We start from the raw sequence: 27644 nt of genomic DNA, 5'->3' as shown, positions 1-27644 counted from the left end.
CTCCAATGAATGGACTTTGTGGTTAAGCTTTGGAATGGGTCTTTGTAGAAAATTTAAATTTGGAGAGACTTGGCCAAGATGTTTGAAAAAGAAGGACAGAGTCCTCACCACTCGACTTCCATGCTGCATGGTGTAGCATGCTGAGGCATCTAAAATCTTAGCATAATGGAAGTTACTTTGTCTTCTATTTATGTACATCAGTTCTTTACAAACTGGGCTCAAGGCTGCCCTCAGGATGCATTGGACAATGATTAGAGACATTTGCTGTAACAGCTGGGATATGGATGCTGACATCCAGTGGGTAGAGGCAAGAGACGTTAATAACCATCTACACAGGAAAGCTATATGGCAATGAAATATCTGTCTCAAAAGGCCACCAGTACCAAGACTATGAAACACAACTTTGGCCTATAAGTGCCACTTCATTCTTAGTATGTGCTACCAATTCTTAGATTTGTGAATCTTTAAATCACCAACCCAGAGATCAATAACAGACATCACCAGTGTGAATACTTATGACACTTGGCATGATCAATAGACAATAAGTAGGGCATCAGAAGTTTTTTAAAAATAAATAAATAAATAAAAGGACCTTGAAGAGGATGGACATGGAAGGCCATGGCACTTGAACATTCCCAACCTCACCTTTATAGCAAGCAGGATGGACAATGGCTGGAGAAAGATCAAGATTCTTAAATCTTCTAAGAGACACTATTTGCTATCACTAATGTTCTCCATGCTGTATTTATTAACTTTCCAATAACATGAGTTTTCAAGATACTCCTCATTGAAAAGTAATCTAGTTATAAATCTCATTAATCTGTTTCAGCATCTAATGTTCAGTGTGTCTCTGAAAATAACTGATTTAGTATGGACTGCATCGGTTTCCCCATTAAACTCTGGGGCTTGCTTTTCTTTCTTCTTATTCTCTGCACTTAGCTTTAACCCTTTGTTGGCCACACCCTAAATTATCCTCCAGTTTCTGTAAAGCTCGAGAAGTCCAAAGAGTTTCACTAATGATGTCCCTGTTTCTCTTTCCCATCCTCTAGTTATTATAATTAATCAAATATTTCTCATTATTGTATTTCTCTCTGATTCTTCTTTTCCACGTGGTTCTTTTTTTTTCTCTGTCTCTATCATAATCTTCTATCTCAGAGGCAGAACTAGCTATGCCCAGACTCTTCTAAGCCTGGTTTTCCCAGTCTTGTGTAGAGAAGCCCCACTCTCATTCTTTAAAGATTATTGTATAGGCGACTTGGGAGACCCAAGCCCCCAGTATAAATGAGGTTTTTACCAGTGGCCTAAGGGAGAAGTTACCTCTGTCTTTACATTGACATCTTCTAAGTTTAACTATCTTATGGTATACATGGGGGTGATATTTTTGAGGACATCCATGTGTCAGACCCAGCTCTAAAATGTAGATGCATGACCTGGACTGCTTGGCAGTCCTTCAAGTAAGTCATACTTCAGTTCATAAACATGGACTATCATTGCATGTTTACTGCTTAGGGTGAGGACGTATGAGCTCTATTCCTTCCCCTTAAGGGAGCTCACAGTGTTATCGGAATGGACTTGGACAACAGGCAGTGGCTGACCCAGGAATGAGTGTGAGGTGGCAGTGAAGAGTGCAGGTACAGTTGGGCCGAACTTATAGGAGAATGGCAGGCAAAGGGGGGCATCATCCAGGAAGAGGCAGAACTAAACAGATCAGCTGGCCAGCACCGAGAAACCATGTTCCTTCCTCATTAACAAATGCCTTGGTTTTAGTACGTCCCAGTATCTGCAGTATTTAATAGCTCTATTTTAAAACATTTTAAAAAGCTTCTCTAAACATGAGATAATAATGATCCTTTATCCAGTCTCTGTTTTAAACTAAGCAATTAAATGCATCTCCAATAATGATATAATAAACATTGTAGCTATCAATTTATCACATGCCATGAAAATCCTTATCTTTACATATTTTCTTTAACATCGATGGCACATCCAAATGCTTGTAAAACAAAAATAAGAGCAAGTTTTAACTACTGGGTGTTTAACTTGGTTGGTTTGGGCATATTTGGTTTGTTTGTTTGTTTGTTTGTTTGCAAAAAGATAGTTTTTTTTAAACCCATGTGTTCTTTTAGTGATCCTCTCCCCATGAGATGGATACACAACAACTAATGTGCCGCCTTCAATCATTCGAACAACTGGTGTAGAATTGAATCTGAAGCTAACCCTTAAGCCCAGCAACCATGTCGAGATGTTCGTCCTTCCTAGTCAGTGAAGTAGTACGTGCAGCATGCAAAGGAGGAACTCATAGCGACATAAAGCATAGTCAAGTCTTTGGATACCCTGTCAATTCAGTGAGGCCACTAATGTAAGCTTTCTCACACTCAAGCTTTAGAGAGATTTAGCTTTTAATTCTTTTAAAAGTTTTCCATCTCCTATCTTATCCTCGATGCCAAGATTCATTGAGCAAGATGATCCAACTGGAAAGGAAGAAATTCCCTGTTATTTTGCCATGTAGCCGCTAGAAGCCTGGGTCCAGTATAGCACAAACCCTGGAGATCTGTATGTTGTACTCAGTGTGTACAATCTTTTTCAGTTCTTTAGTAGGCCACAGGAAAAAAAATAATAGAAGTACCTGTGTCTGTTTCGGAAGTATATGAGATGATTTTTTTTTTTTAACCAATGATTTGTAGATTTGGGAATTTTGATCTTTCCTTGGAGTCCTGGGTTGCTATGATATTCCTTGACATTTGATACATCCACAGATCAACTTTGGATCTATGTGTATTTGGTTGTTTAGAAAAATGAAAGCTACCAGATAGAACAGGATGTTTGCTTGACTGTTTTGAAATTCTGAAAGCATCTCCCTTGTGATCTTGTGACTTCCGAAAGAAGCATCAGAAAACTAAGTATAACGTGACTGAACGTGGCCTCCTTTCTTCCCCCGGCTACAGAGCTATCCATCCCACTCCTCGGCAGATATCAACTCCAGTCTTCCTCCGATGTCCACGTTCCATCGTAGTGGCACAAACCATTACAGCACCTCTTCCTGCACGCCTCCTGCCAACGGAACAGACAGTATAATGGGTGAGTAGTGTACATGCCAACCCACAAGCCAGTGTTCCATGGCAGGGTTTAATAATGAAGACCCTCTTTCTCCTCTCATAATGGACTTATAGGCAGGCAATAAATATTTGTCACATCACCGAGTGAACAGATGAATGGATTGAATAGGAACAATCGCTGGCTTGCCCTAAGCCACTTTTCTTCTTAGCCACAAGAAACTGAAATCTGACTTGGTTGTCCATTATGAGTCACTAAGTTAAATCAGGGTTTCAGTAGACCCAGACTCTCTCGCATCTCCCCTTCTCAAACATCAGGCAAGCGAAGTTTTCTTAAGACTATTCATAGACGACCAGTGAGATAAGGGAACCAGTTACACTTAATACCAGTAGTTATTCATCACTTTCCAGAGATTGACCATCATGCTAAGTTCTTAACCATGCTGTGTCACTGTCTTGCAAAGACTTGTTTATATGAAGTTTTCAATTAGAAGTTATTTTAATAGCTAGATGAATTTAACCTTCAGAGAATGTAACGTTATGGAGCCCTTGAAGAGGAATAGTACTTGTTTACAAAGGAAAGATGTCTGGCTAACAGTAGGCCCAAAATTATTTCCTGTGGGCTTTGTAATAAGTTTAGGCTCAGGAAGATCTTTGCTGCCAAATGTATCATCTGCTCATGTCCTCTGATGTCTGTGGTGATCTGTTCGTATAGATGGACCTCTGCCAGTACTGTTTTCCTTAGGGAAGAGCTGGTCAGGGCATTTAGCTATTCCTAAAGGGAAGATAGAGGCAGCTACTTCCCTGTGGATCAACCTTGACAAGCTGCCCACTCTGTTCCACAGCACATCCAGATGCTCCAGGGTCCTCATATAACCCAAGACACTGCTGGTCACAGCTTATGCTATTCTACTTGAAGCCATACTTGACAGGTGCATTGGGTATTTTTCTTCTTGCTGTGACCAAATGCCTGAGAGAAGCAACTTTAGAGAGGACAGTTTTGTCTGAGCTCATGGTTTGAAGAGACACAGTCTAGCATTGCCTGGGGCCTTGTCCTGGAGGATAGAGCTTGCAGTGTAAATTATTACATCTCAGTGGATCAGAAAACAGAGAGCATAAATGGGGGTAAGCTGTCCCCATTGTGCTGCGCCCACAGTGGTCTGTGTCTGCCTCCCAGGCCCTGTGTCTCACAGTTTCCAGAATCTTCCAAAACAGCACCACCAGCTAGGAACAAAGTGTTCAGAATCATGAGCCTGTGGGGGACAGTTCACACTCAAACTGTAAGAACTTGGCCTTTGAGATCATTCACAGAGGGTCACTGATGAGAAACTCAGGGTTTGTTCTAGGGAGAACATCGTGTTGCTGTTTATTGCTTTAGTGTTTTGTAATTTTTTTCCCTCTTTTTCTTTTGAACTTTGGGAATTGTATGAATCACTTACGTGGGAGAGTTTTCAGTGAAAGAGATGGTATTAAACTGTTAACATCTACTCTGTAGTCAACCAATACTGTGCTTCTTTATTCAGTAATTTATTTCACACTTGAGATGAGCTACCCAGCAGCCCTGTCCTATCACATCTCACAGCAAGGCAGATTTAGGAATGAGTTTCCATTTCTGGAACTTTCCAGAAGAGAACCTTTACAAGTATGTTGCACCAGTCTGACCTTGGAGAGCTATGGCCAGCGGTCACATGGGAGAAGTTTTATTAGCAACCAGTGAAGTTCGGGCAGATTTGAAAAACAAGAAGAAAGAAAGAAAAGTGCAGAACTGAAAGACTGAAAGGGGCACATTTCATTTCAGTGTGGTTTGACAAATGGAAAGCCCCTTCTGCAGTCATGAGGTCGGTTATAAAGAGTGGCCGGTCATTCATCCTTGTACATGACAGGTTTCCTGTCTACTTGTGGTTTGAGTCATTTTCTTTTTAAGGAAGATATGGAGGTGGAACGGACCTCCGAGTTCATGAAAACACATTTGAGCACTCTTTTAGAAAGGATCATGCAGACCTAATCTTTAGTCTGTCTGTGAGTGAGGCGTGTATCATTGGATAAAAGACTTGGTGAGTCTTGAACATCTAAGCTGCTCAATACAGTAAGAATAAGGGTTACTTGTTTTAGATGGTCCTATTGACATCAGCTTGCAGACAGATAGCGGTGGCCTAAACACAGTAGAGAATGTGTGAGCCCTACAGATGTATAAGCCTCAAGGTCCTGTTAAGACAATAGTAAAGACCTCCAAGTTAAAAAGAAAAATAAGAAACTCTTAGACCCCAAACAAAGGATTTCTTAGGAAATGTACTCCATAGATCATTGTATAATAATTTGCATCCCTGTCAAAAATCTTATTAGAAAAAAATATTTTAAAAAGCATCATATCTTAGAAAATAAGTACATCTGATAATTCAGCCCTACAAAGAAAAAAATATTCTTATTAAATTTGCATAAATATGAAAGTTACTTTAAAGCTACTTTAAGGGAGAAAGTTCTTGAATAATTCCAGAATGCTCTACCGTAAAATACTGTGCTCTCAAATTCCTTGTGTACAAATGTAGAGGACATTGAAGAGCAATTGTTAAGCCTTATTATTCTCCTGGTGCTCTGGCCCTCACATGTCTTTGTGCAAAAATCTCCTCGGCTTTGGTTTGGCATAGGGAAGAAGTCTGTGATGGCAGCATGTCCGCGGAACACGAAGAGAATCGTTCTCTTCTGAAGTCGGTGTGTTTCTCTAACAAACAGTGCTGGCTAATAGGATACATCTGTCGACTCTGAAAATATTTGGCCTATACTCGCTCATTCTGAAATGCAGGAAATAAAGACATACTACATTGCCTGTATCTTAAAGAACAAACAGGACTAATTAAATAATTGGTAAATAAGGAACACATAGCCCAACATATGTTTGAGATTACACACATGATCTTGGAGAGAGGGAGAAAAAAAAAAACAGAAGAGGACTAATGTCGTAAGAATGGGTCCAAGCACTAACATGAGGACAGCCCCTGTATTCAAGTTTCCTTGGCACCATGTTGCAAGGCACTGCAGTTCTGTGAGACAGGGCACTGTTATCTGCAGAAGCTTTCTGGGTTCAGAAGGCTGTCCCGTGTCTCAGTATCATGTGATAATATTCCGCCGTAGGTGTCAGCCATTGTCCTAAACCAGCTATAGAACCTCACAGTGTCTACAGGGTGAGGCACACGCCCTGGGACTTCAGGAGGCCTGCATCTGATGTCATGTCCGTTTGCTGCATCCCAAAGATGGGAAGTGGTCGCTCGGGTTGGGGATGGCTCATCACTTGTCTTGTTGAAACAACTGGCCACGCCTTCTTTTTTGTTTGCTCACTAGTTGCTTTTTTGCCCTTTCAATGTCCAGTGCCAGTTCTTTTGAGAAACATTTATGAAACTTTTAATGACATATCCATTCATGGTAAAATATTTCACTGTGGCTTATGGCCCATTCCTGTTCTTCCTAAGCAAATATTAGCACATTCTGGAGATGGCACCAGCCATTTTTCCATAGGAAGGGTCTCAGAAGCACCCTGGAATAAATGGAGTCAATAGGACACATCATGGGTCAATGGCAGCTCAGCTGGTTTAGCACCTGGGCAAGGTGGAAGCTACCCAGGAACCTTTAGGAAGTTACTTGCATCTGAGCGCTTCTGTTTCATCCCTAAATACCCTTTCAATGCCAAGCTTGTGTCAGAAGTGGTCCAGCCCAAATCGACTTGATCCAAGGATGCACTCAGAGGAAGTTCCTAGATGACAGCTGAAGAGAACAGAGTTGTCCACAGGATTGTACACTTTGCTGTCGTCCTGCTTCTGTCCTTCCTGAATAATCAACTCTTGCTGGTCAGGAGGTCAGAACCTTCTGCCATAGGATAGGTCAAGAAGGTTCCCCAAGCCTGAGAGCCACTCAGGAGTCTGTGGATTCCGGTTAGAGTTTCCAACTGTATACACTGACAGCACACTCTTTGCGATTTGGGACCACAGACCTTCCCCGTCCCTCACAGGGAACTGGGCATATAACAACATAATGTTTTATAATAACCACTATTGTTTTATTAGTCTTTAAGTGGGCTGCCTTCTGACTGCAGAAAAAAGATGCTATTTCCCGGGTTTTTAAACCTCAAACCAAGTAGTGTTGAAGGAACAGGCTACTAAGTTTGATTTAATGCACCATATGTTAAAGATTACTCTGAAATATCTAACTGGTTCATGAATTAATCTGACTTACAACTTTCACTCCTCCTGACATGTTTGTGTGACATGAAGCATGTTGGGATGTGGCTTTCCAGTAGAAACATTATGTCCTTTTTTTCCCTAGAGAGCTTGGTTTAGTAGTAATTTTTTTTATTATTATTATTCAACTAGTCACATAATATCCAGTCTGCGTTTTATGAGGATCGTGAGCCTTTAGATGAATTTGGGTGATGACCAGGCACAGCCTGAAGAGTAAAGATACATTGTATCCAGCAACTTGGGGTCTGTAGTTATAAAGACCACCAATGGAGAGCAATAAATGAGTTTGATTTAAGGCTCTCCCCCATTTCCTGCACACAGTCAGGAGGCCCACCTTCCCCCATGTATGCCTGGAGCCCTTCCCACATGGCATTAGTACATCACGCCCCATGTTGGAGGTTCTTCTAAAAGCGTCTTGGAGGAGTGTTGGCAACATTCCATTTTATAGTCATCTCTGTGGACAAACTCAATGGCCTTGCTATGCTTCTCCTTAGCACTTTAATGACATGCAGGTCACCGAACACAGTTCAGAAGAGCCTCATCTTAAGGCAGTGTCTGTCTGGAGAACACACCGACTTGTACATCCTCCGCCCTTTGATGTCCCCTCTTCCCTGCCGCAGGTTATGGGTGTGCAATAAAGGGGAAACATATTTTCCACATTCTGATTTCTCAGAGCTCATCCCCAGGCACCACTTGTCCTGGTATTTTGTTTGGGGTGTGTTCTGATGAGAATCACCATTTCCCCAAAGCGGACACTCACGGAGGGTGGTCCAGCACTGAGCACAGGATATGAAACCTTTGTGTGTGTTTTATCTACCCAGCAACAGCACCTGTGTCGGAGTCCTCTAAACAATACTTGAGTGGCTCACAGTATCAAACACTCCTACAAAATCACAAAGCTTTTCGTAATTATTAATCTTCCATTCATACTTTTAATCTTCCATTCATACTTTTGTTGTACTTCTACTTAGAGGCTGTTTTGTGTGTGTGTATGTGTGTGTGTGTTGTTTTGGTTTTGGGGTGTTTGTTTTTTGTGTGTTTTGGTTTTTTGTTGTTGCTTTGGGTTTTTTTGGTTTGTTGGTTGGTTTTTGTTTTGTTTTGTTTTTTTGTTTTGGTTTTTTTGGTTTTTTTTTTTTTTTTTTGGTTTTGTTTTTTTTTTTGTCTGTTGAACAAAAGAAGTTGATTAGAACCAAAGTAAAAACAAACTGGTACATATATAGACATGGTAGACAATAGGTTTTAAATCTGTTTCTGTGACGTATACATTAGTGATTCCTAATAATATACATTGACAAAACCCAGGTACTAAAATAGCAACAAAGTCTTAATATACTGAAACCTGAAAGGTGGATTTGATGTGTGTTTTGCTAAGTATGACCCACTTTCCAGTACCAAAACCAAATATTAATCCATTTGAGAATTAAAAACGTATCTCCTTTCTAATGCTGTGTGACCTTTTGTATATTGGTCACACAAACAAAAAGAGACATCTTTAAGAGAGGACCAATCCCACGTTGAAAATGTGTCCCTCGTGTTTCCTGGAACAGAACAAAAGGCATGCCCGGGGAAAGAGCCGATTGGCCCCAGCAAACTGCTTTGAAATGTAAGCTTTTGGGTTGGGCTGTCTAGCTCTTGCAAGGTAAAATGACTTCAAGTTAAAAAATAGTCTGTTCTTATCAGTGGCTTGCATGAATAGCCTTTGTAGTTTTCTGAAACATTTTTATGACCAGATGAGGTAAGGATTTGATTCTATTTTTGATTCAGCTTCCTGAGTCTTAATATCTCTTTGTATAAAGAAGACACTAATAGCTTAGTTTAAAAGGTTCGGTGCTTTAAAACAAAAAATTACACTGGGGCTGGAGAGTTGGCCCAGTTTGAGCCCCTGTGGTTCTTGTGAAGACCCAGATTCAATTCTCAGAGCCTATATGGTGGCTCACAGCCATTTGTAACTCCAGTCCCAGGAGATCCAAAGCCTCCTTTTGACCTTCTCGTGTACCAGGCACACATGTGGTACACACACCATAGAGGCAGAACACTCGTGCACATAAAATAGGAACATAAACAAGTCTAAAAATCTTTTAAATCACACTCAGAGTAACCTCTCTCTCTATGGATGTTCTTAGACTGTGTTTGTTGGTTTTCCAAGTCTTCCTGATTTATACTTTGAAAATGGATGGTTGCAGGGATAGATTTTAATTTATAATTTTCATTTTAAAATTGTTCAAAAGAAGGAGTCAATCTTCTGAAAGCTACTGCTATGGCATTTTTTTTTTTAATTGATAAGCTTTTGTTCCTTTTTGTTTAGGTTCTGGGTTAGTAAATGTGGTTTTTGTGTTTGTTTGTGTTTAACCAATGTTTCTTTGAACATTTGCTTCATGAGATCTGTATAAGAATCTCATGGATATCATGGATTCTTTTGACTGCAGTCTCCACGTAAGCATATAACGGACAGATACTATTGCTTGATAAGAAAACAATAATCACTCTCACAGATAGTGTAATGATGCATGTTGACTGTTGTTGTTGTTGTTTTTCAACACAGAGTTTCTCTGTGTAGCCCTGGCTGTCCTGGAACTCACTCTGTAGACCAGGCTGGCCTCGAACTCAGAAATCCACCTGCCTCTGCCTCCCAAGTGCTGGGATTAAAGGCCTGCGCCACCACTGTACTTGATACCTTTCTAAGTGTCTTTTATTTGTCTAGTTCTATGATATCAGGTACACGTTCTGAGAATTTGTCCACACCTGTAATCTAGAGTATTAATATAACTTGTGTACATCATATATTTGTAATAGGGAAAAGAAGAGATTTGTTTCTCTGAAGGTAATTATATTGGCTCTGTGATACAGGTGGCATTTTTCAGTGTTACAGGAATGAGCAAATGCCTCAGAGGGGGTTTAGGATGGTTGTTGAGTAAAGCATATATAAGAGATCATTGAACTGTTACACCAAGCATGCAAATCATACCTCAGTAACAATTATACATCAGCTGTACTGAGCAGAGATCCAGAGAATGAAGACAGGACCCAGAGAATCTGTAGATCTGATCTCTGGAGTCATGGTCATATCCCACTGCATCCTTGGGTCTGGAAGGAGATGATACAAGTTACTCAGCTAAAAGGGTCTCCTGTTCAAGAAGACAAGGGAATTTCAATGCCTTTATACGTGTGCTGTGAGATTTTGCTTGAATTCATCGACTGACTTAATGTCTTCTCTTTATGTTCCCGTCAACAGTGAAAAGCAATTCTCGTAAAACATTAGTAGACTATCCTTAAGTCTATACGCTAGTGTGGAGGGGATTAGTAAAGGCAGCATTCCCCAAGTCCAGCCAGTGTTTCAGTGGAAAGCTTTCAATACCACCCAGCCCCTTTCTAGCACATGATTGAACGGCACATTATCTTCAGCAAAAGAGTTGGCTATGCTATCTGCTGCAATATATGTATTATTATTAACAAAACACATAGACACACATACATATGGAAAATGTGTATGTAGAATAATAAAAATACCCTTTTTCTTCATTAGCAAGACCACTGTGTGACACTGAGATGCAACTCCCTTTTTGCTGTCTATCAAATTTTTCTTTATTTGATGATGGGTATAAATCATTCATGAAGACAATTCAATTATGTATTTTAAAAATGTTGGACTTTGAGGACTTTTAAAGTCCTGCAAGTGTCACATTTTCCTTAGTAATGATGACTATCAAGGGCTGGCTTGGTACCTGATACCAGTAACTACTCTTCAGCAACGTGGGGGGAAAGTAATGGCAGGGGGAACACTCTGTCTTCAAACCAAGGTGTCAGGTTTATATTTTATCCACCAAAAAAAAAAAAAGTAACATGAATATATTTGACATCTACCTCAGCAAACAAATTAATGCTAATTAAAGATTAATGTGTTGTAATTAGCATTAAAAATGCAATTAAATTGTGAGTAAATGGACCAAGAATAGAAAACTGTTAAACGTCTCCCTGCCTGGTTTTCATATTCTGTCTTTTGTTTTTGCAGCAAACAGAGGAACTGGGGCAGCAGGCAGCTCCCAGACTGGAGACGCTCTGGGGAAAGCCCTGGCTTCGGTGAGGAAATATTGACTTTGGATTCCGCGGGCACCGCTTGTAGCGGGGTGAACTTTAGTCAGAAGTGGACATATGGAATTTTAGAAAATAAATGCAAATAGCTTTGATGGGCAGAAGGAGGGGTTGGGGGATAAAGATCACTGAGACTTTTTGAGGGAAATCTGTTTCTCCTTCTTTGGCTAGCCTTTTTCATCTGGCTGTCTCATTGGTGCTTAGCCATCTTTGTTGAGGGCCTGGGGATAGATAGTCTCCCGGCCTTTGGGCTCATAGAGTTTTCAGTGTGCATTTCTCTTTTCTCATCTCTAAAGTATTATAGATGCCCATTGGCTAGCTCAGCCTGACTCTCCAAGAGTCGGTTATAAGATGCTTTGAAAAAGAAATGACAACCCACTGAGGTTCACGAGGGACTTGTCCCTTCCTTGGCACCTGAGGGACTTAAACTCTTTGCTTTGTCCACCCATTCCCTGTAAGCTGGGGTTGAATGATCCCCATGTCCTCCCCCCTGAGTGACAAACCAGTATTACTAATTCACTCAGCTAGAGAATGGCTCCTTGTAGTGTCTTCAGTCATTTATACTTTTAAGAGGAAATTTGTTCTCCTAAGATTTGTGTCTTTGGTTGCTTTTTCCCTCCCATGATGGACATAAAATAAATTCAGCTAATATCAGCCTTGGGGTTCTAAGGGAAAGTACTTCTTTAGTCTGGGCTCTCTTGTGCCCTGCTCTCTAATGGCCCTAATTACAGAAGACACAATATGGCCCAGCCCCGTTTTGTGGAGGAAGGAAAGACAATTAGAAAGCAGTATCTCTGGTTTGCCCAAAGCCACACAACCAGTTTTGAGTGGGAAAGGGATCGGACATGAAGCTGGCTGACCCCCAGTTCTGTTCCCCACGGTCACGCACCACCACAGTGATCCTTTTGAGAACCTGAAGTAACTGTTGCATTTTTGCTTTTTTGGAATGTTGGTAGTACAGTTAAATGTTGCATGCATTTTGTGAGTTGTGGATTTTTAAGGGAACCGCATGGATGCTTTCTGTTGTTTAAAAACTGTTTATTCAGAATCAATGAGAGTTTCTTTTCTTCTCCACTGTTTTAAGATCTACTCTCCTGATCACACGAACAACAGCTTTTCTTCCAACCCTTCAACTCCTGTTGGCTCCCCTCCTTCACTCTCAGGTACTGTGTTCTAAACTCCACTTCACAGCTGTAACAGGTGACAGAAAACACCTTCTACACACCCAGTGCCTATAGAGATCTAGAAGCATAGCCTGCCCATAGAAAAACAGAATGGGTGGATAACAGATTATAATCTGAGGGTGCCTTTGTATCCATTTTTATTTTAAATTAGACGAAAACCCATTCCTTGAACTCTTCTTAGTTGTACAGATGTTCAACAGCTGGATCATATATTCCAATAAAATTTCTCAAAAACATAGTAAATGTAGTCATGAATATCTAATACTTAATTACCAAATATAAACTATGTAAATGAATCCTTCCCTGAAGTCATTTGAGCCTTCTTCCCTAAATTGAAATATTTGGAGGAGAGTGCAATTTTGTATATAAATTGTTGTGTAACTGTGTGAATTAGGAGAATGGTTTGTTTTTAAAATGTAATAAATTACTATGATATATGGCTTCTAATCACATGACTATAAGTGGTACAGTTATATAGTAAATCATTTTTCTTTTCCAAGGTACACATGAGTGATCTACTGTCCTTCTTAGGTCACATGACCTTGTTCCATGCTTCAGTTCTTTGGAAAGAAGGAAAGGTGGCTTCCATACGAAACTGTCATATGTATACCTGACCTTACTGGGATTTAGATTAGATTTGCTCTGCCTAAGTTTTGTGTTCTTGAGTACTGTGCTGTTCCCTGTGTGCAGCCCTCACTTGCCTCCCTGTAAGCTGAGTTCCCTAATAGAAATCAAGAGGTTTCAAATGGTGGAAGGAATCTAAGAAAAAATGGCTGCAGCCCGGATGGATGGGATGGCAGCCTCTCTGGTGTAGGAAGTTCACAGAACAGGACAGGGAGAGGGTCACCTGTGTCCTGACGTCAGTCTATTCTAGGTGACCAAACTGAAACAGGGCAAAAGCAGGGCTTTTGAGGTGGTAACAGAATACCACTACCACCACCACCACCACCACCCTCGTCTGTAGCACAAATGGAAGGGAAAACTCGGTATTGTGCTGTTCTGTCTTGGCACCAGATTCTTAGGCTCTGAAAAAAAAAAAAAATCATCTCAAATATCAATCTCCCCAAACCAGAGGAGGATTGAGCACAAAGGACTTGAGACAATAATGGGAGGGGAGGACGGAAGCAGGTGGAACTGCACGTTCACCACTTCAAACAAAGCAGCTAGTTCTGTGCTTTGGAAGTGTGGGAACAACTAATGTCAGATGTCCTGGTTTTGTGCACAAGTGTACCCAAGTGACGGAGGGCTGGGTGATTTGCCAAGGCTGTGCCAGTACAATGAGAGACATGCGTGTGTGCTCAGGAACCTGGTGCGCATGCTCCTGCTGAGGCACTGTATGTGAGGTTAGGGCGGAGGATGCAGGAACGAGCAGCCGGGCCTCAGGCTCTGCAACCTGCTGTAGGTAGAAGGCACCCGAAACAAGCGCAGGGAAGCCACTTTTGGGGTCCTCGTGATCCATTTTGAAAGATCACATGTTAGAAAGAAAGAACTTTTATGAAGATATAAATAAGGGGACAGATTGCTATTTTCACACCAGCGGCTCTGTCCAAATTCTGTCAAGAAAAGTAATTGAACAAAATATCCTATTTTTGTTTAGCATAAAAATACACAGGCATACCCAGAAAAGACAAAAAGAATGGATTTTAAACATGCAGGCAGCACCAGGGCACGGGATCTTGAGAGATCACAGTTATTTCTTTTTCCTTTTTTTGAATTATAGACTTTATAAGTTTTCTGTAGTGGGTGCTAATGTTACCATTGTTTTCAATTTAAAAGAGATTTTGATTCTGTGGGTTGGACATAGGGAGTATATTCTGAAAGGCTCTTTGGAAGGAACTATGTAGCTCTTACTGTTAGAAAGTTTCGTGTCTTCCTCTTTAGAGAAGTATTGTGAACTAACCTTATTTGCTCCAGAAGTTTCTGTGAGGCCCCATGTAAAGAGCATGTGCTTAGCATGAAATTTGATCTGCAGCTTCAAAATAAATAATAAATAAATACGTGTTTAAAGGTTTATCTCATCCTATAGACATTTTTAAAACAAGAGTAAAGTTCTCATGTATCCACAAGGGAGTTTTAGTTGGACACAGTCTGGCCTCCAGTAAGGACCTGGCCCTCCCCCACCCTTCCTTCATACCCTTGAAAGCACCACAACTTTCCAATCTCCAGTGACAGATATGTCCCAAAGGAGTCCTGCTGAAACTTAGACCCAATAAAATATTCCTTTTTACAGAGCAGACCTAGGACACTGAGAGCCAGCCCATGAAAAGACTACATGTTTTACCTTTAAAAGATGTCTCTGGCCTTCATCTGGGAAGACTAAGTGTATTTATCTCATTGACTAATAGAAATCAACGTTGCTTCTTTTTTAAGTAACGGTGGGTTTAAGTGCACACAGATCTGATTGTTTTTCTCATTTCAATATCAGCAGGCACAGCTGTTTGGTCTAGAAATGGAGGGCAGGCCTCGTCATCTCCCAATTATGAAGGACCCTTGCACTCGCTGGTATGTCGCCTCTCAGATCTGACACTTTCTGATCATATTCTCTTTTCTTCTGTCACTCTGCGGTACTTACTTTCAATGATCACTACTTTGAAGTCGACATTAGGACCACCAGCTTGTCAGAGCCGGCGTCCTTAGAATGCTCATCTCTGTTTGGAGATGGTGACCTAGATGTATCTGGAACGGAAACCCAAGGCTCCAAATACCTAGGGCCTGAGAGGAGATGAAGAATCATCCTAGGAGCTTAGTATAGTGCTCTCCTCCCTGCTTCTTTGGGAAACAATCCAGAGCAGTGAGTATGTAGTGTGAGGACTGGGTCACTTGAAGATGCTATCTTCCTCCTCCCTGCCTGCAAGGTAACAGTAGGCCATTTCCTCCTAACCTCAAGCAAGAGGCCTACCTTTAATGTCCTCATCTGCTGTGGTTCTTGTAGGAAGGAATCCAGCAATTTGACTTGTAAGGAAGTGACTACTCTTCCAGGGGAAATAGCTGAACAGTTCCACGGGCCTAACTCATATTATAAATACTCACAGGATGATTCAAAGTCTGGCACTTTTATCTTCCTCAGCTTAGGGTGGGTGGAGCTGGAATTATGCAAGAAACAGCCCTGCACTGTGCAGGTTTGGTATGTGTCCATGAGTCAAAATTGGTGGGGACCCCAATTCTGCCTCAGGATTAAGATTTCTGCTCTTCTTGCATATTTTGAGATGAAACACTGAAGAACGTAAGCATTTCCCTGCCTGCACCCATGTGAGCCTGTCTGTGATTTAGGGGCTACAGTCTTCCTTTTCAACTTACTTTTTAAGGGAAATCTGCAGATGAAAATGCAGAGATGAGTATCTTCCTTTAGGAGCTGGCTGAATCATCTAGCCAAGAAATCATTTTAGCCAAGAAAGACAACAGCCCCGAGAGCAAGCGTGCCCACCGTCCAGCTCCTTCATCGACAGACTCCATCCAGATAGCTCAGTTGTTCTAAGTATTTATCCTCTGAAGACTCTTCTCCATAGCCTAGATATCAAAACCAGGCTTTATTCAGCTGTAGACCTAGAGAGGTTGGTACACAGCTGTGGACCACAGCTTGGATTTCTCATATATTCTGAACGCTCACGGGGATTCCTAAGTCGAGATTTCTCCCTCCACCAGGGAACTGTCAGCCAGTAAGTATGACAGGCACCTAGATGATTTCTTTTCATGCTTACATTGGCCCAACTATCTACCATCATCTTGTCCTTTATAGATTAAACATTGTAGACGTGGAGAAAGTAACATTTCCTCAGTCAAGTAAGTGGCAGCTCTAGCAGACTAGGGACGCCATACAACCTCCAAGCCCACCAAATCAAAATGTTCTGTACCACAGCCTAACTCTGTTAGATACACATTCTTCCTGTCAGTGTAGAATAATTGGAAATTGCTTTGCTCATGCAGTAGGGCTGGTAAATCTGTTTGCATAGTGCATTGGAAAGCAAAGTATACCAGAACGTGATCTAGCACAAAACAGCACTAGTGTGAAGATGGATGGATGGAAGGAAGGAGGGAGGGAGGGAGGGAGAGAGGGAGGGAGGGAGGGAGGGGAAGGGAGGGAGGGAGGGAGGGAGGGAGGGGAAGGGAGGGAGGGAGGGAGGGAGGGAGGGAGGGAGGGAGGGAGGGAGGGAAGGGAAAGAGAATGTAAATTCCAACCCTGACTACTACTTTTGGTAATAAGACACAGAGTAATTAATTCACTTTTTGAGCTTCATTTTTCATGTCTATATGGAAGAAGCACCCCATCCTGTCTATGAATACATGTTTAATATGCATTGATGAGATGGTGTATTGTAATGTGCACACTGGCAAGCAATAATTGATGTATATTAATCACAGTAAAAAATGAAGACAAAACTGTACTCTTTCTTCACTGTTAGCTATAGCATAGGCCTTATATAGTTGAAGAAAACTAGGATCCTGACGTTTAAAATGGGAGGGGTGATTGGCTTTTCATTGCATATGGTAATGGATTTCCTGTTGCTGTATGGTCTCTGAAATCAGCTAGAGGTCTTGGGTAGATGATCAAGCGAAATCTTTGTTAGTCTTTAGTCCTGTGCTTTCGTGGCACTTTGGGTGACAGAATTTTTTAAGATATTTTAACTGTAACAATTTCTGAGCCCCTTCCCTACATGCACACATGTAGGTTGCTATTGATAACAGATTAAAAAAAAAAAGTAGTGAGGGAAAAGGGGGCTTAAAGTTGCCTAAACCTTTACCTGTCTCTGACTTGAAGAAAATTTCATTCAAAAACCAAAAATAGATCATCTTTCCACTACTAATATTTTAGGCCTCCAGTCAGTGCTCGCCAAAGCGTTCCTCAAATTCAATGCACGTTTTCCTCTGTTACCATAAATCTCAATTCTCTTTCAAGCTAATGGAGTCCAGTGTAGCATATGTACATAATAATGTTCTCAAAGAATTATTGAATTTACTTTGTTCATGAAAAATAACACTGTAACTTTAACATATTTTCCACTAGTTTGCTAGGAAGGACATTATTTATTTTTATTATTGTTCTAAGGAAACAAACTTTATTGGAAACATATATTCTGAAACCCAAACTGGTCTGTAGGCAACTCATGATTCTGCTTGTGTAACCTGTGTGCGCATTTCAAACTAAATCAGATTTCCCTTCACTCACAAACCAACAGCAAAGCCGAATCGAAGACCGTTTAGAAAGGCTGGATGACGCGATCCATGTTCTTCGGAATCACGCAGTGGGCCCGTCCACAGCTGTGCCTGGTGGCCATGGGGACATGCATGGCATCATTGGACCCTCTCACAATGGAGCAATGGGTAGCCTGGGCTCAGGGTATGGAACTGGCCTTCTCTCAGCCAACAGACATTCACTCATGGTAAGTGGACTTTATTTTATCAGAATTGCAAGTGTAAATACTACTGCTACTGTTTTTGTAAGAATCACTTTATTAGAGATATTATTCACTATATGGATAACTCACATATTGATAGTGTAAAACTCAGTGTGTTTACAGTATTATATAACCATCATGATAGTCAATTTTTTAAATAGTTTTGCCTCTTGCTCAAAGATGAAGAAAGCCACACCACCATCAAACAGCTATTCTCCCACCCACCTCGTACCCCTCCCCCCTCAACTCCTGGCAGTCACCAAGTTACTTCCTGTCCCTGTAGATTCTGGGCATTTCATTCAAAAACCATATTATTTTTTATTGGTTTTACTTATTTTTCTTGCCATTCTATAGAGCACATTACATTTCCCACTTACCAGCTGATAGATCTTTTGACTGCCTTCACTCTTTGACACTTGCAAACAAGCAAACACTCTTATGAGTATTCATGCACAAGATTTTATATGGGCATGTGTTTTCGTTCCACATAGGAATCAGTGCGTTGCTAGATCGCTGCTCATAACTTCAGTTATTCACCTTGATAACTTTGATCAAAGCCCACAAGCCAAGTTCATGTTACATCAGTGACATTCCAAATACGAGGGTGGTGTGGTTTGGTTTGGTTTGTCTTTAAGAAGCTAAAATGATGCCTTTTAGTCTCAAGGTTGATGCTAAAAATCATTGTGCACTTGCCTTTTGTGGATGTCAGAGACAGCTTATTAGAAAAATATGAAGTGATAATAATTAGCTGATAAATGGTGTAAGTTTCACTTTATTGCTGATTTTTTTGAGTAATTCTGCCCCTTGCACATACCTGGTGGTAAATATCCTATTGCCTTGCTTGACCCGTGTCCAATTTCCAGATTGCTTGGGTAAGGTCCACTCTCCGTTCTTGCTGCAGCTTCTCTCACTTGGGGATGCTTCCAAAAGGAAGTGCACTGAGAAACCTTGTGCAGCTTTTTGGTCCTTCTTCAATTTCTCTTAATTGAAAGACCAAGATGCAAAGTGCTACCCTGCCTAGTATAATACTAAAACCTGCAACCAATTAGAAACCAAAAAATGTGAGTTTATTAATAGAAGCAATGAACTCACTTCTAAAATGTGGAGAGATATTTTTGAATGCCAGTGCTAAATCTCTCTTCCTTACTTTTTTTCTTTATCTTGACCTCTATCCTAAAAATCCATCATTGAGTAAAAATTGTTTGCATGTTCATTGGCAGTTGCTAAAGAGTTTACAAAGGCAAGTCTAGATTTTAATTTAGCCTGGCCTCAGGTAATGTGTTAAACACTAGGGATGCATTTAATATGAGGTTTTCATTTGTACAGCTTTCTTTTTTTCCCCTCTGACTGCAGTGTTTAAACAACACTGCTTTTAATTAAGAAATCTGGCTTTATTAAAATCCAGATCTGCGCCTTATAACCAGTTATGTATATCTGCTCTCAATCAAGAGAAAAATAGACTAATTTTTGTAGCTATGTTCACTTTGCATATGTTAGCCGGATGCGGCATGCACCCAAGACATTGATGTAAAAACTGTCTTTTCCATAAATATGTAGTTTGTTCTTAAATACCAGATGGAGGCTAAGCGTTTCTTCAACGTATTAAACTGTACATTTTTGGAATTATTTGACCTTTGAGTTGCCTCTTTGAGTCTGATTCTGAGATGGGACAAGAGGAAAGAGGGAGGAAAAAGAAAAAAATCAGTAGAATTATTTTTGGAGAGGGGAAGTTGAACTGACCCCAATGGAAAGTAAAGAGAGAGATTACAACTGAACAATTTTTAAAAGGCAAATGATTGGCCAGTATTATACAGACACCTCTTGGAAATGGTTGCTGGGATACTATATAGAAGATATAAAGTTGCCAGTTCTACTGATTGAAATAAAAGTCCCCTCTCACTCCAAGGAGGAACTGTGGAGCCAGCTAGATCATGGCCTAGCTCCAGACATGTGCATGTCAACAGCCCAAGCCTTTTGATGACAAGTCCTCCTCTTCACTTTCTAGAAACCAGGCAGCATGTCCCTAAAACTCCAAACTCCTCACGTGCATGAAAGAGACTCGATTGGCAAATCTTTTCTCAACTCCAACCCACATGAATTCTAAAACCAAAACCTAAGAACAAAGGAAATATTTTTTGAATTTAGTCAGTGTGAAGTTAGCCTTTGACCATTTGACACATTCCACAATAAAAATAAAAAATAAAAAAATAAAGTTTTGAGAGGAAGCAAAAACGGAAAAAAAGAAAAAAAGAAAAGAAAAAAAATCCCCTCTACCCCTCACAACAACAACAACAACAAAATTCAAGGAGGATGCTGGTAATGTTTCCCACATTTGGATTTTAATACATGAAACAGGCGTTCAAACCTTAGCCAGCTGTGGGAAATAAAGTAGCGGTGGGAGGTATGTACAGGAAGCAGGGCAGGAAGGGCTGGAAAGAGGCCAGCTCTCAGCTCCACACCTTCCTTTGTTGTTCTGGAGTGGGACTGAGGTGCAGAAACCTGAGACTCATCCCAAGGCTGGTTTTGTTTTGAGTAAATCTCCCTTCCAACCCTGCCTCCTGGTTCCTCCTGATTAAGGAATAGATACAGCTCCAACTGGTCTTGACCTTCAGGCTCCTCTTTCTTCCCTCCCCACCTCCTGAATATCAAAACAAAATGGCCTGATGCGTTGGCAGATGATGGAAGCCCTCCTTTCCCCAGCAGCTTGACGGGTAGGGAACACCGTGATTCTGCCCCAGCTAGTGTGTTATCTCCTTTAATTGCTCACACATTGCACTGAGCTTTGAGTCACAAAATGTCTTCCTTGGTCTTTGGTAATTTACTAATTATTAATACAATGAAAGGGATTTCTCCCTCACTTCGACATGGCTTATGCCACCTTGTATCACCAGAGTGAATGGCAGATGTGCTGGGCTTTCTAGACAGACTTATTTGACTGCTTTTCCTTTCTCAGAAACTTCGAAGGAATTTCCATTGTCTGCAAGAATAGAATCAGCTCCCTAGCTCATCAGTCAAGACCCTTGATTATTTACCAAAAGCCTTATATCTCGCCACTCCATTATGCAAAGGTTTTCCAGCCAGACCAGTGTATGCGCATTACCAGAACTGCCCCCCCCCCCCCCCCCCCGTTAAGTACTTCATTTGCATATGTCCGAGGCTCATCCGCCCTGTCCACTTCTCTCTTCTCACCCATTGTCAAAGTTCTGACAAACGCTTCCTCTTCCAGGAAGCCATCCGCTGCTGCTTCTGTTTATAACAGTCATTTTCTGCACCCCCCAGCACCTCCATCTCTTAGTACAATGAGTCATAACATTTCCAGATAGTTATCTTACCCGGCTTCACATTAGCTGTGCGTCTTTTGTAGGTGCCACTTCGCTATGCCTGGCTGCTCTATGGTCCTTAAGCGCCACATTTTATATGTGCTCTCCCTCCCAAGGAATAGACTAGTTTGGCCCCTCTGGTCTAGGCTCTGGTCACAGCATCTCAGGTGGCATTCGTAAAAGTCCAGTGAGGGGTATCATGTTGGCTGTTGGGGTTGGTAATGAGAGCCTCATGAATTCAAACAAGTCAAGACCCACAGCTAAATTTAAGTCTGGAGACCTTACTCCAAGTTCTGTTTTGCTGCCATGTCTCCTTCCTGAAAATTGTAAACACACCTTTTCAGAACTCATTTTCTGGGCAAAGAGTTTGTGATTTTTGTATCTTGATAAATGTTGGTTCCTTAGAAGAAGGTTCTGTGTATTTTATGGTCTGATTCGCAGGAGCAACTTTCTTCTCTCCAGTGGGGGAGGAGGGTTCAGGAATAGCATGCTCAGGGTAAAACATCCTTGTCAAAGTGTCTTCCTAAGCCACCACATACATGCTGAGTGGCCAAGAGTTGTAAACTCTTCCCCCCTGAATCCCCAAGGATATAGTTTTAAGTCATCAAGCAATGTTTCCCTGACCAAGTCAAAACTCCATAGATAGGAGAAGGAAACGGTTGGGTTTGTCTCTTACCTAATTAGGAAATCTTAACCATGTCCACACACATCTATCTCATGGTTAATCTTGGCATTTACATTTTCTGCTCTCCTGCAAACCACTTTAGAAACAGTCTTCCAAAGCCAGTTCTCTTCCGTATCCATTGGATATTCAAACTCACAGATGAGGCCTGAAAGAAGCCTTTCAAATGACTTCACATTGTCTCTTAATGGAACAAAACAGACACCAAACATGTCCTCCTGTGACTCTGTGTGTGACCTTGTAGGTTACCTGTAGATAGGCTGGGAGATGCTATATTTATTATCCATGTGTAATGACTCTGGTTCTCAGTTCCTTTTTTGAGTATATTCTGCTTGTTCATCTCAAGAACATTTAGCTGTGGTAACTAGTGTCAGGTACTGTGCTTAGTTATGGTCTCAGGGGGGCTTACAAACTAGTTGGAAAGAACTACTATCTTTAAACAAATTGCTGTATGCTTGTCCACTAGACCCTATAAGAAAACAGGGACTCTTATCTAGAAGGGTCAGCGTCATGATTAGCTGATTTAAGAGAAGTGCTCTCTCTCTCTCTCTCTCTCTCTCTCTCTCTCTCTCTCTCTCTCTCTCTCTGTGTGTGTGTGTGTGTGTGTGTGTGTGTGTGTGTGTGTGTACAGAACCCAGGGCTTTGTGTAGGTGCACTACCATCGAGCTATGACTCTGGCCCTTAGCCCCCTCTTTCTTGGTTAAACTTGAGGTAGGGTTTCTCTATTATACTCAGGTTCTCCTTGAACTTACTCTCTAGCTTAAGGTGACTTTGAACTCTCAGTCTTCCTTTCTCATCCCCTGCCCCTTCATTAGGCTTAAAAGCTTATACCACAGGACCTAACAGAAGTAATCTCTTAAGAACTGCAGCTGATTAAAAGATGGAGCAATCCTGAGAAGCTTGTCTCTTCTTATACTTGCCCTCTGCTGCATCCCCTCAGTGAAGGTGGGATTGTGGAACACACTTTAGAAACCACAGATGCATGTAAATCTTAGCTCCATTTCCTTCTTTCCAGTGAGTTTTACTTTTGGTTTAAAAATTCATTCAATGAACTTGTATCAAGGGAGCAATAATCTTTCTTTAGCTGGCATGGAGCATGAAGGAACTTGGGGGATATAAGACTTCATGGACAAACAATTTTCTTCTGCTTGCATAGTTGAGTTTGGATTATTGAATTTAGGTTCTGAAAGCGGCTTAAAAGTCAGCGTACTGCCATTGTTTTGCCATTGAAGACTGAGACCCAGAAAGGGGAAGTGATTCGACCTTCCTTGCTTGGCTGGTTAATTGTTGAGCTAGGCTTAAAAACAGCAGACAGGCCAGCAACTGTACCAAGATTTTAAGCATAATAATGCTGGAGTCAGGCCCTTGTAGATGCTTGGCACGTATTCTACTACTAACCTATAGTAGCCCTGCTCCCAAGGTCTTTCCCGCCGCATCCTATGCAGTATGTGCCCCTCTTACCCAGTACCCCAACAGTTCCAAATGAATCAATGGTCTTATGACCACTCTATTCCTTGTGCTTAGGTAATGAATTCAAGCACTCTCTCATAATGGACTCTCATTAATGAGCTGCAATTTATCTCTATCATTCATACTGAACTATATAGCGCAGTACCCATTGGGCGCTATCTCTTTGCTGCCTGGATAGCATTGCCTGACAGATCGTCATGGCAGACACAGAAAACAGCAACTTTGAAGACAAATGGTGAACAGAGGCATCAGCCCCTTCCATCTTCACAGATCTTAAGTCCATAAAGTTCTACATGTGCTTGGGCACATGCTTCATGTATGTTCCCTACAGAACCGCAGGGACTTTAAATGTCATCTCAACTCTAATCTCCATACAAATTATCTGCCCAAGTGTTGGTCAGCATCCTCCCTCCTTCATAAAGCCTATTTTTCTCAACAGGTTGCAAATTTTACCTCTGCTCGATTCTGCCTCTCTGGACAATGCTTCTCTGTCCACAGGAATTGCTCCCAAGTCCAGTCCAATATGCACACACCACACATGTGACTTGTATTTGTAGAGAGAATATTCAGTGTTTTCTGTTCCTTAAAGTCAGTGTGTCTATCTTTGAATATTAACCTACAACTGAAACTCCTGGGTCCCCCTCAAAAGTCCGATTAGTTTATGCTGCACAGTTGCTGGCTTGGTCAAAGACTCCACTTTCCCACTGTAAGGAGCTTTTAGTGAATGGAATCTCAAAATGAACATGATGCTCAAGGGGTTTTCAGGGCAGACTTGATGATCTGCCCTCTCCTGCATCCCACTCAGCTTGTCTAACCAATCTTATTTGCTAATATTGATGCCTTCACAGTCTTGTTGCCATGTATTGAACCCGTAATCTATAAACCATGACTAAGCATCCGTGCTGACTCTGCTCTGATGGACTTAGTGTTATACAGGTCCAGAACCCCTCTGAATCTCACACTTCCCCCACTTCCATCTGCCTCCAGTCTATAGGGCTACTTCACGCCCTCATTCCGTTACAGTCTCTGCCAGCTCTATCACTGGCAGATGTGATGTGTGCCTTTAAAGTCCACATCAAAGCCACCAATAAAAATGCTGGCCAGGGAAGAACATGGACCAAAAAGCACTGAGGTTCAAGACAACATTCATTTTCTCCACACTGGTCCCTGCTCTTGGAGTTTTTAGTCATAGCCAGTTCTGTCCCCTACTTCTGTTCATGGTGCTTCTGTTATAAAATGTCCACCCTGTTGTAGTAAGAGTCCAGGCATGCAAACACCCACTGCGAGTGAGGAAATGGGGTTTGTCTAGAGGAACTTGTTTTTGTTTAAACCAAATTGAGTTCATGGGGGTGCCGTTGCTATCCTACACAGCACATAGACACTGACTTAAACAGCCCGTTATAGAATCTCACCAAGGAGTGTAATCTTCAGCGTCATGTTTCAGCCATTACTCTATTACTGGGGGTTTTATTTTTAAAATCAGGATAGTTGCTTGCCTCTAGAATTCCCCTCTCTCTGGTAATCTCCTTGATTATCACATATCCCCGAGAGTAGATTAGCAACCTCAATCAAAGGATGTTTCTTCGATATTCCTGTCATACTTTAAAAGAATACTTAGAGGAAACGAAGAAGAACTTTAAAAAGTTCTCTCAACTCGGGGTTCTTTGTTCAACAACAGCTTCAGACTCCTTGAGCTCATGTCACAGATGTGCTCTGCCTTCACATAGCCACAGTCAGAGACTGTGCAGCCAGCGCCATGAGACCATTTCTCCTAGAGAGCAATGGTCAGAACTCCAGCCCCATAGACACTACCACGGGGTTCCACTAGGTACGTCCTCTTTGCTCTCCCATAGAGTTTTTATTCAAATGCAGCCCTCGTGACATGGAAACGGTCAGTCTGTCTGCTTAGACGTGTAAGCCCAGCCCTCTACTTTCTGTGCTCCTGGAGCAAACAAGTTCAACCCATGGAGCCTCCTGAAGCACATACATGTGCTGTGAGCAAACGGGACTTTAAAACCTCTTCCTCATTTTCATGTGTGAAAATGAGACGTGTACTTCACAGAAAGCCTCTAGCTTTGTGCCACTTTGAATGTTGCTTGTTTTCTTCTGAAATGACACAGAAAAAGGCAAGCAATGCTTTCAGTACCTCAGCCATTCTTTTTGTTGTTACTAAACTCCTTATTAAATATGAGAGCCATGCTGAACTGCCCATAGTTTCATATATGAACATCCTCAAGTTGTAAAAAGATTTAAAAAAAAATAAATAAATAAAAATAGTATTGCCTCTGCTTTCTCAGAGCAGATGCTTCTGGAGGGAAAAAAAAAAGCATAACTTGTGTACATCTGAAAACCCACACCTTCATTCCTTCCTTGTGTCTCAGCTGGCTCTGGGCATAGTGGGGTTCCTCAGAGGTATGAGAGGCGAGGATTTCAGGGTAGCCGGTCCTGGCCAACCTGGAGTACAAGTGCATGCCTCAGTTTAGGACGAGGTAGGATTACAGAGTGACTCAGGAAATAATCAGACCAGGAAAAGACTGAACGTAGGCAAGAGTCTGTGCAGGATTATAACAGTTACAGAGAGGCGTGCTAGAGACGCCAGAGCATAAACATGGTTTCAAAAGAATTCAAAAGAGAGAAAGGTGCTTCTATGCTCAAAGAGCAGTAAGGAAATTGCTTGGGCTGCCCTTGCAGCTGATAGCCCAGGCTGCTCCAAACCCCTCCCCCACAGGGCAGCAGCAGCACCAGCAATCCGTTCTAGCATTGCATGTGAGAGCCCACAGGAAGAGTGAGTTTTCGTGTATATATATATATATTTTTTTTACATCCAAATTAAATTAACTCATGGAATTTTCCACCCTTGGGAATTAAAGTAGCAGTTCATGAAGTAATATGGTTATGTCATTCATACCAAAAACAGAAAATACTGGTGTAGCTTGGCACTGTTTTAAAAGCCAAACTGAGGGCCTTGGCCATTTTATATTTCTTCAAATTCCCTGGCTGTTGTGTTAGTTTAACTTTTATTGTGGCCGTAAATTTTTCAAGTAAGTATTTTAGCCGATTAAAAAACGTGTTTCAAACAAACGAAACAAAACAAGCCGAAAAAAAAAAAAAAAAAAGCGGGTTCACAGCAAGAAGAGGGTTTAGGAAAACTTCAGCTTTGGGGCTAAAAACTGAAAGACGGGAAGCTACGTTTTCTGTCAGATCTAATTGGTTGAAATTCACAGTTGTGCTTAATTACGGCTTCCCCTCTATCCATAAATCATCTGAGAACTGGAAAGCTGAGTGTGGCCAAAAGATCTGTCCGATATTAGTAAGGGAAGCATTGTTGTACAATAGCCACACGCCCTTGAAAGCGGCTAATTGGACGTATTGTGAGAAGCCACAGGACTGAGTTTGCACATTTTCATTTCACATACGCCTCCTCCCCAGCTTCTGCACACTCGCAGCTCTGCTCGGAGCCGCAAGTGTGTGAAAGTTACTGGAGAATGGTAGTCTCTGGGTAATGTTGCTGTAAGCTGACCAATTTTCCCCCTGCAGACTCGATGGGAAACAGCTGGGGTTTGTTTTAAAAGCTGTTTTGAGAACTGTCTGAATCTTGAGATATAGAACTGAGGTCACTGTTAAAGCAGGTGCTCTGGACAAGTGAGAAGGCTGCCAGGGGCTGGCTGGCTCGGGAATTGGCTGCAGGGGACTTCCTCTTAGAGGAAAAAGTGGCGGAGTTTGCTCCTGTGTTTAGGACACCAGCCGGTTGAAGTAAGTAATCACATTAGCAGTACTGTTAGAAACAGAGTATCCTTGAACACAGCTAGCCCTTGAGAGAATAATTAGCTCAGTATGAAGGAATCCAAAATGGTCATTTCCTCTCTAGGGCTACAGATCCAAGGGTCTGAGGTTCTTCTGCTCCTCCGAGGTTTTCAGTGCTTGAATTTCCTCTTTAAACATACCAGTAGTGAAATAACTACTATTTTACCTAAGTCATAGCCCAACTACCTACGTCTGGAGCAGGGTTTTTTTTTTTTTTTTTTTTTTTTTTTTTTTTTTTTTAAGGCTATCTAAGGGAAAGGGAGAAATGAAGCCTGCTTGGAAAAATCCACATTGAAGCAGTTTTGAAAAAAAGCAAAACAGAAACATGAGGAACCACTAGAGATCAGGGCAGGGCAGGTACCCATTCTGGAGATGAAGGGAAATAAGCCTCCTCTTCCTCTAGGAGCAGGCAGTTATCAA

The 27644-nt window shown here is 41.5% G+C and overlaps 1 protein-coding gene across 16 annotated transcripts in view; it reads left to right on the top strand.

Moving 5' to 3' along the window:
• Tcf4 (transcription factor 4) overlaps window positions 1-27644 on the top strand; it is a 347192-nt gene that overhangs the window by 298018 nt on the left and 21530 nt on the right. For all 16 annotated transcript variants that reach the window (XM_034518307.2, XM_034518300.2, XM_076912501.1 and 13 more), the window contains 5 exons: window positions 2946-3078; window positions 11292-11359; window positions 12456-12534; window positions 14981-15057; window positions 17730-17933. In XM_034518307.2, the coding sequence (XP_034374198.1) occupies window positions 2946-3078; window positions 11292-11359; window positions 12456-12534; window positions 14981-15057; window positions 17730-17933 (561 nt within the window). The remainder of the gene's footprint in view (window positions 1-2945; window positions 3079-11291; window positions 11360-12455; window positions 12535-14980; window positions 15058-17729; window positions 17934-27644) is intronic.

The sequence above is a fragment of the Arvicanthis niloticus genome, chromosome 14 (assembly GCF_011762505.2).
Source record: "Arvicanthis niloticus isolate mArvNil1 chromosome 14, mArvNil1.pat.X, whole genome shotgun sequence".
Lineage (NCBI taxonomy): Eukaryota > Metazoa > Chordata > Mammalia > Rodentia > Muridae > Arvicanthis > Arvicanthis niloticus.
The sequence above is the reverse complement of the archived record's forward strand: the minus strand, read 5'-3'. Positions and strand labels throughout refer to the sequence as shown.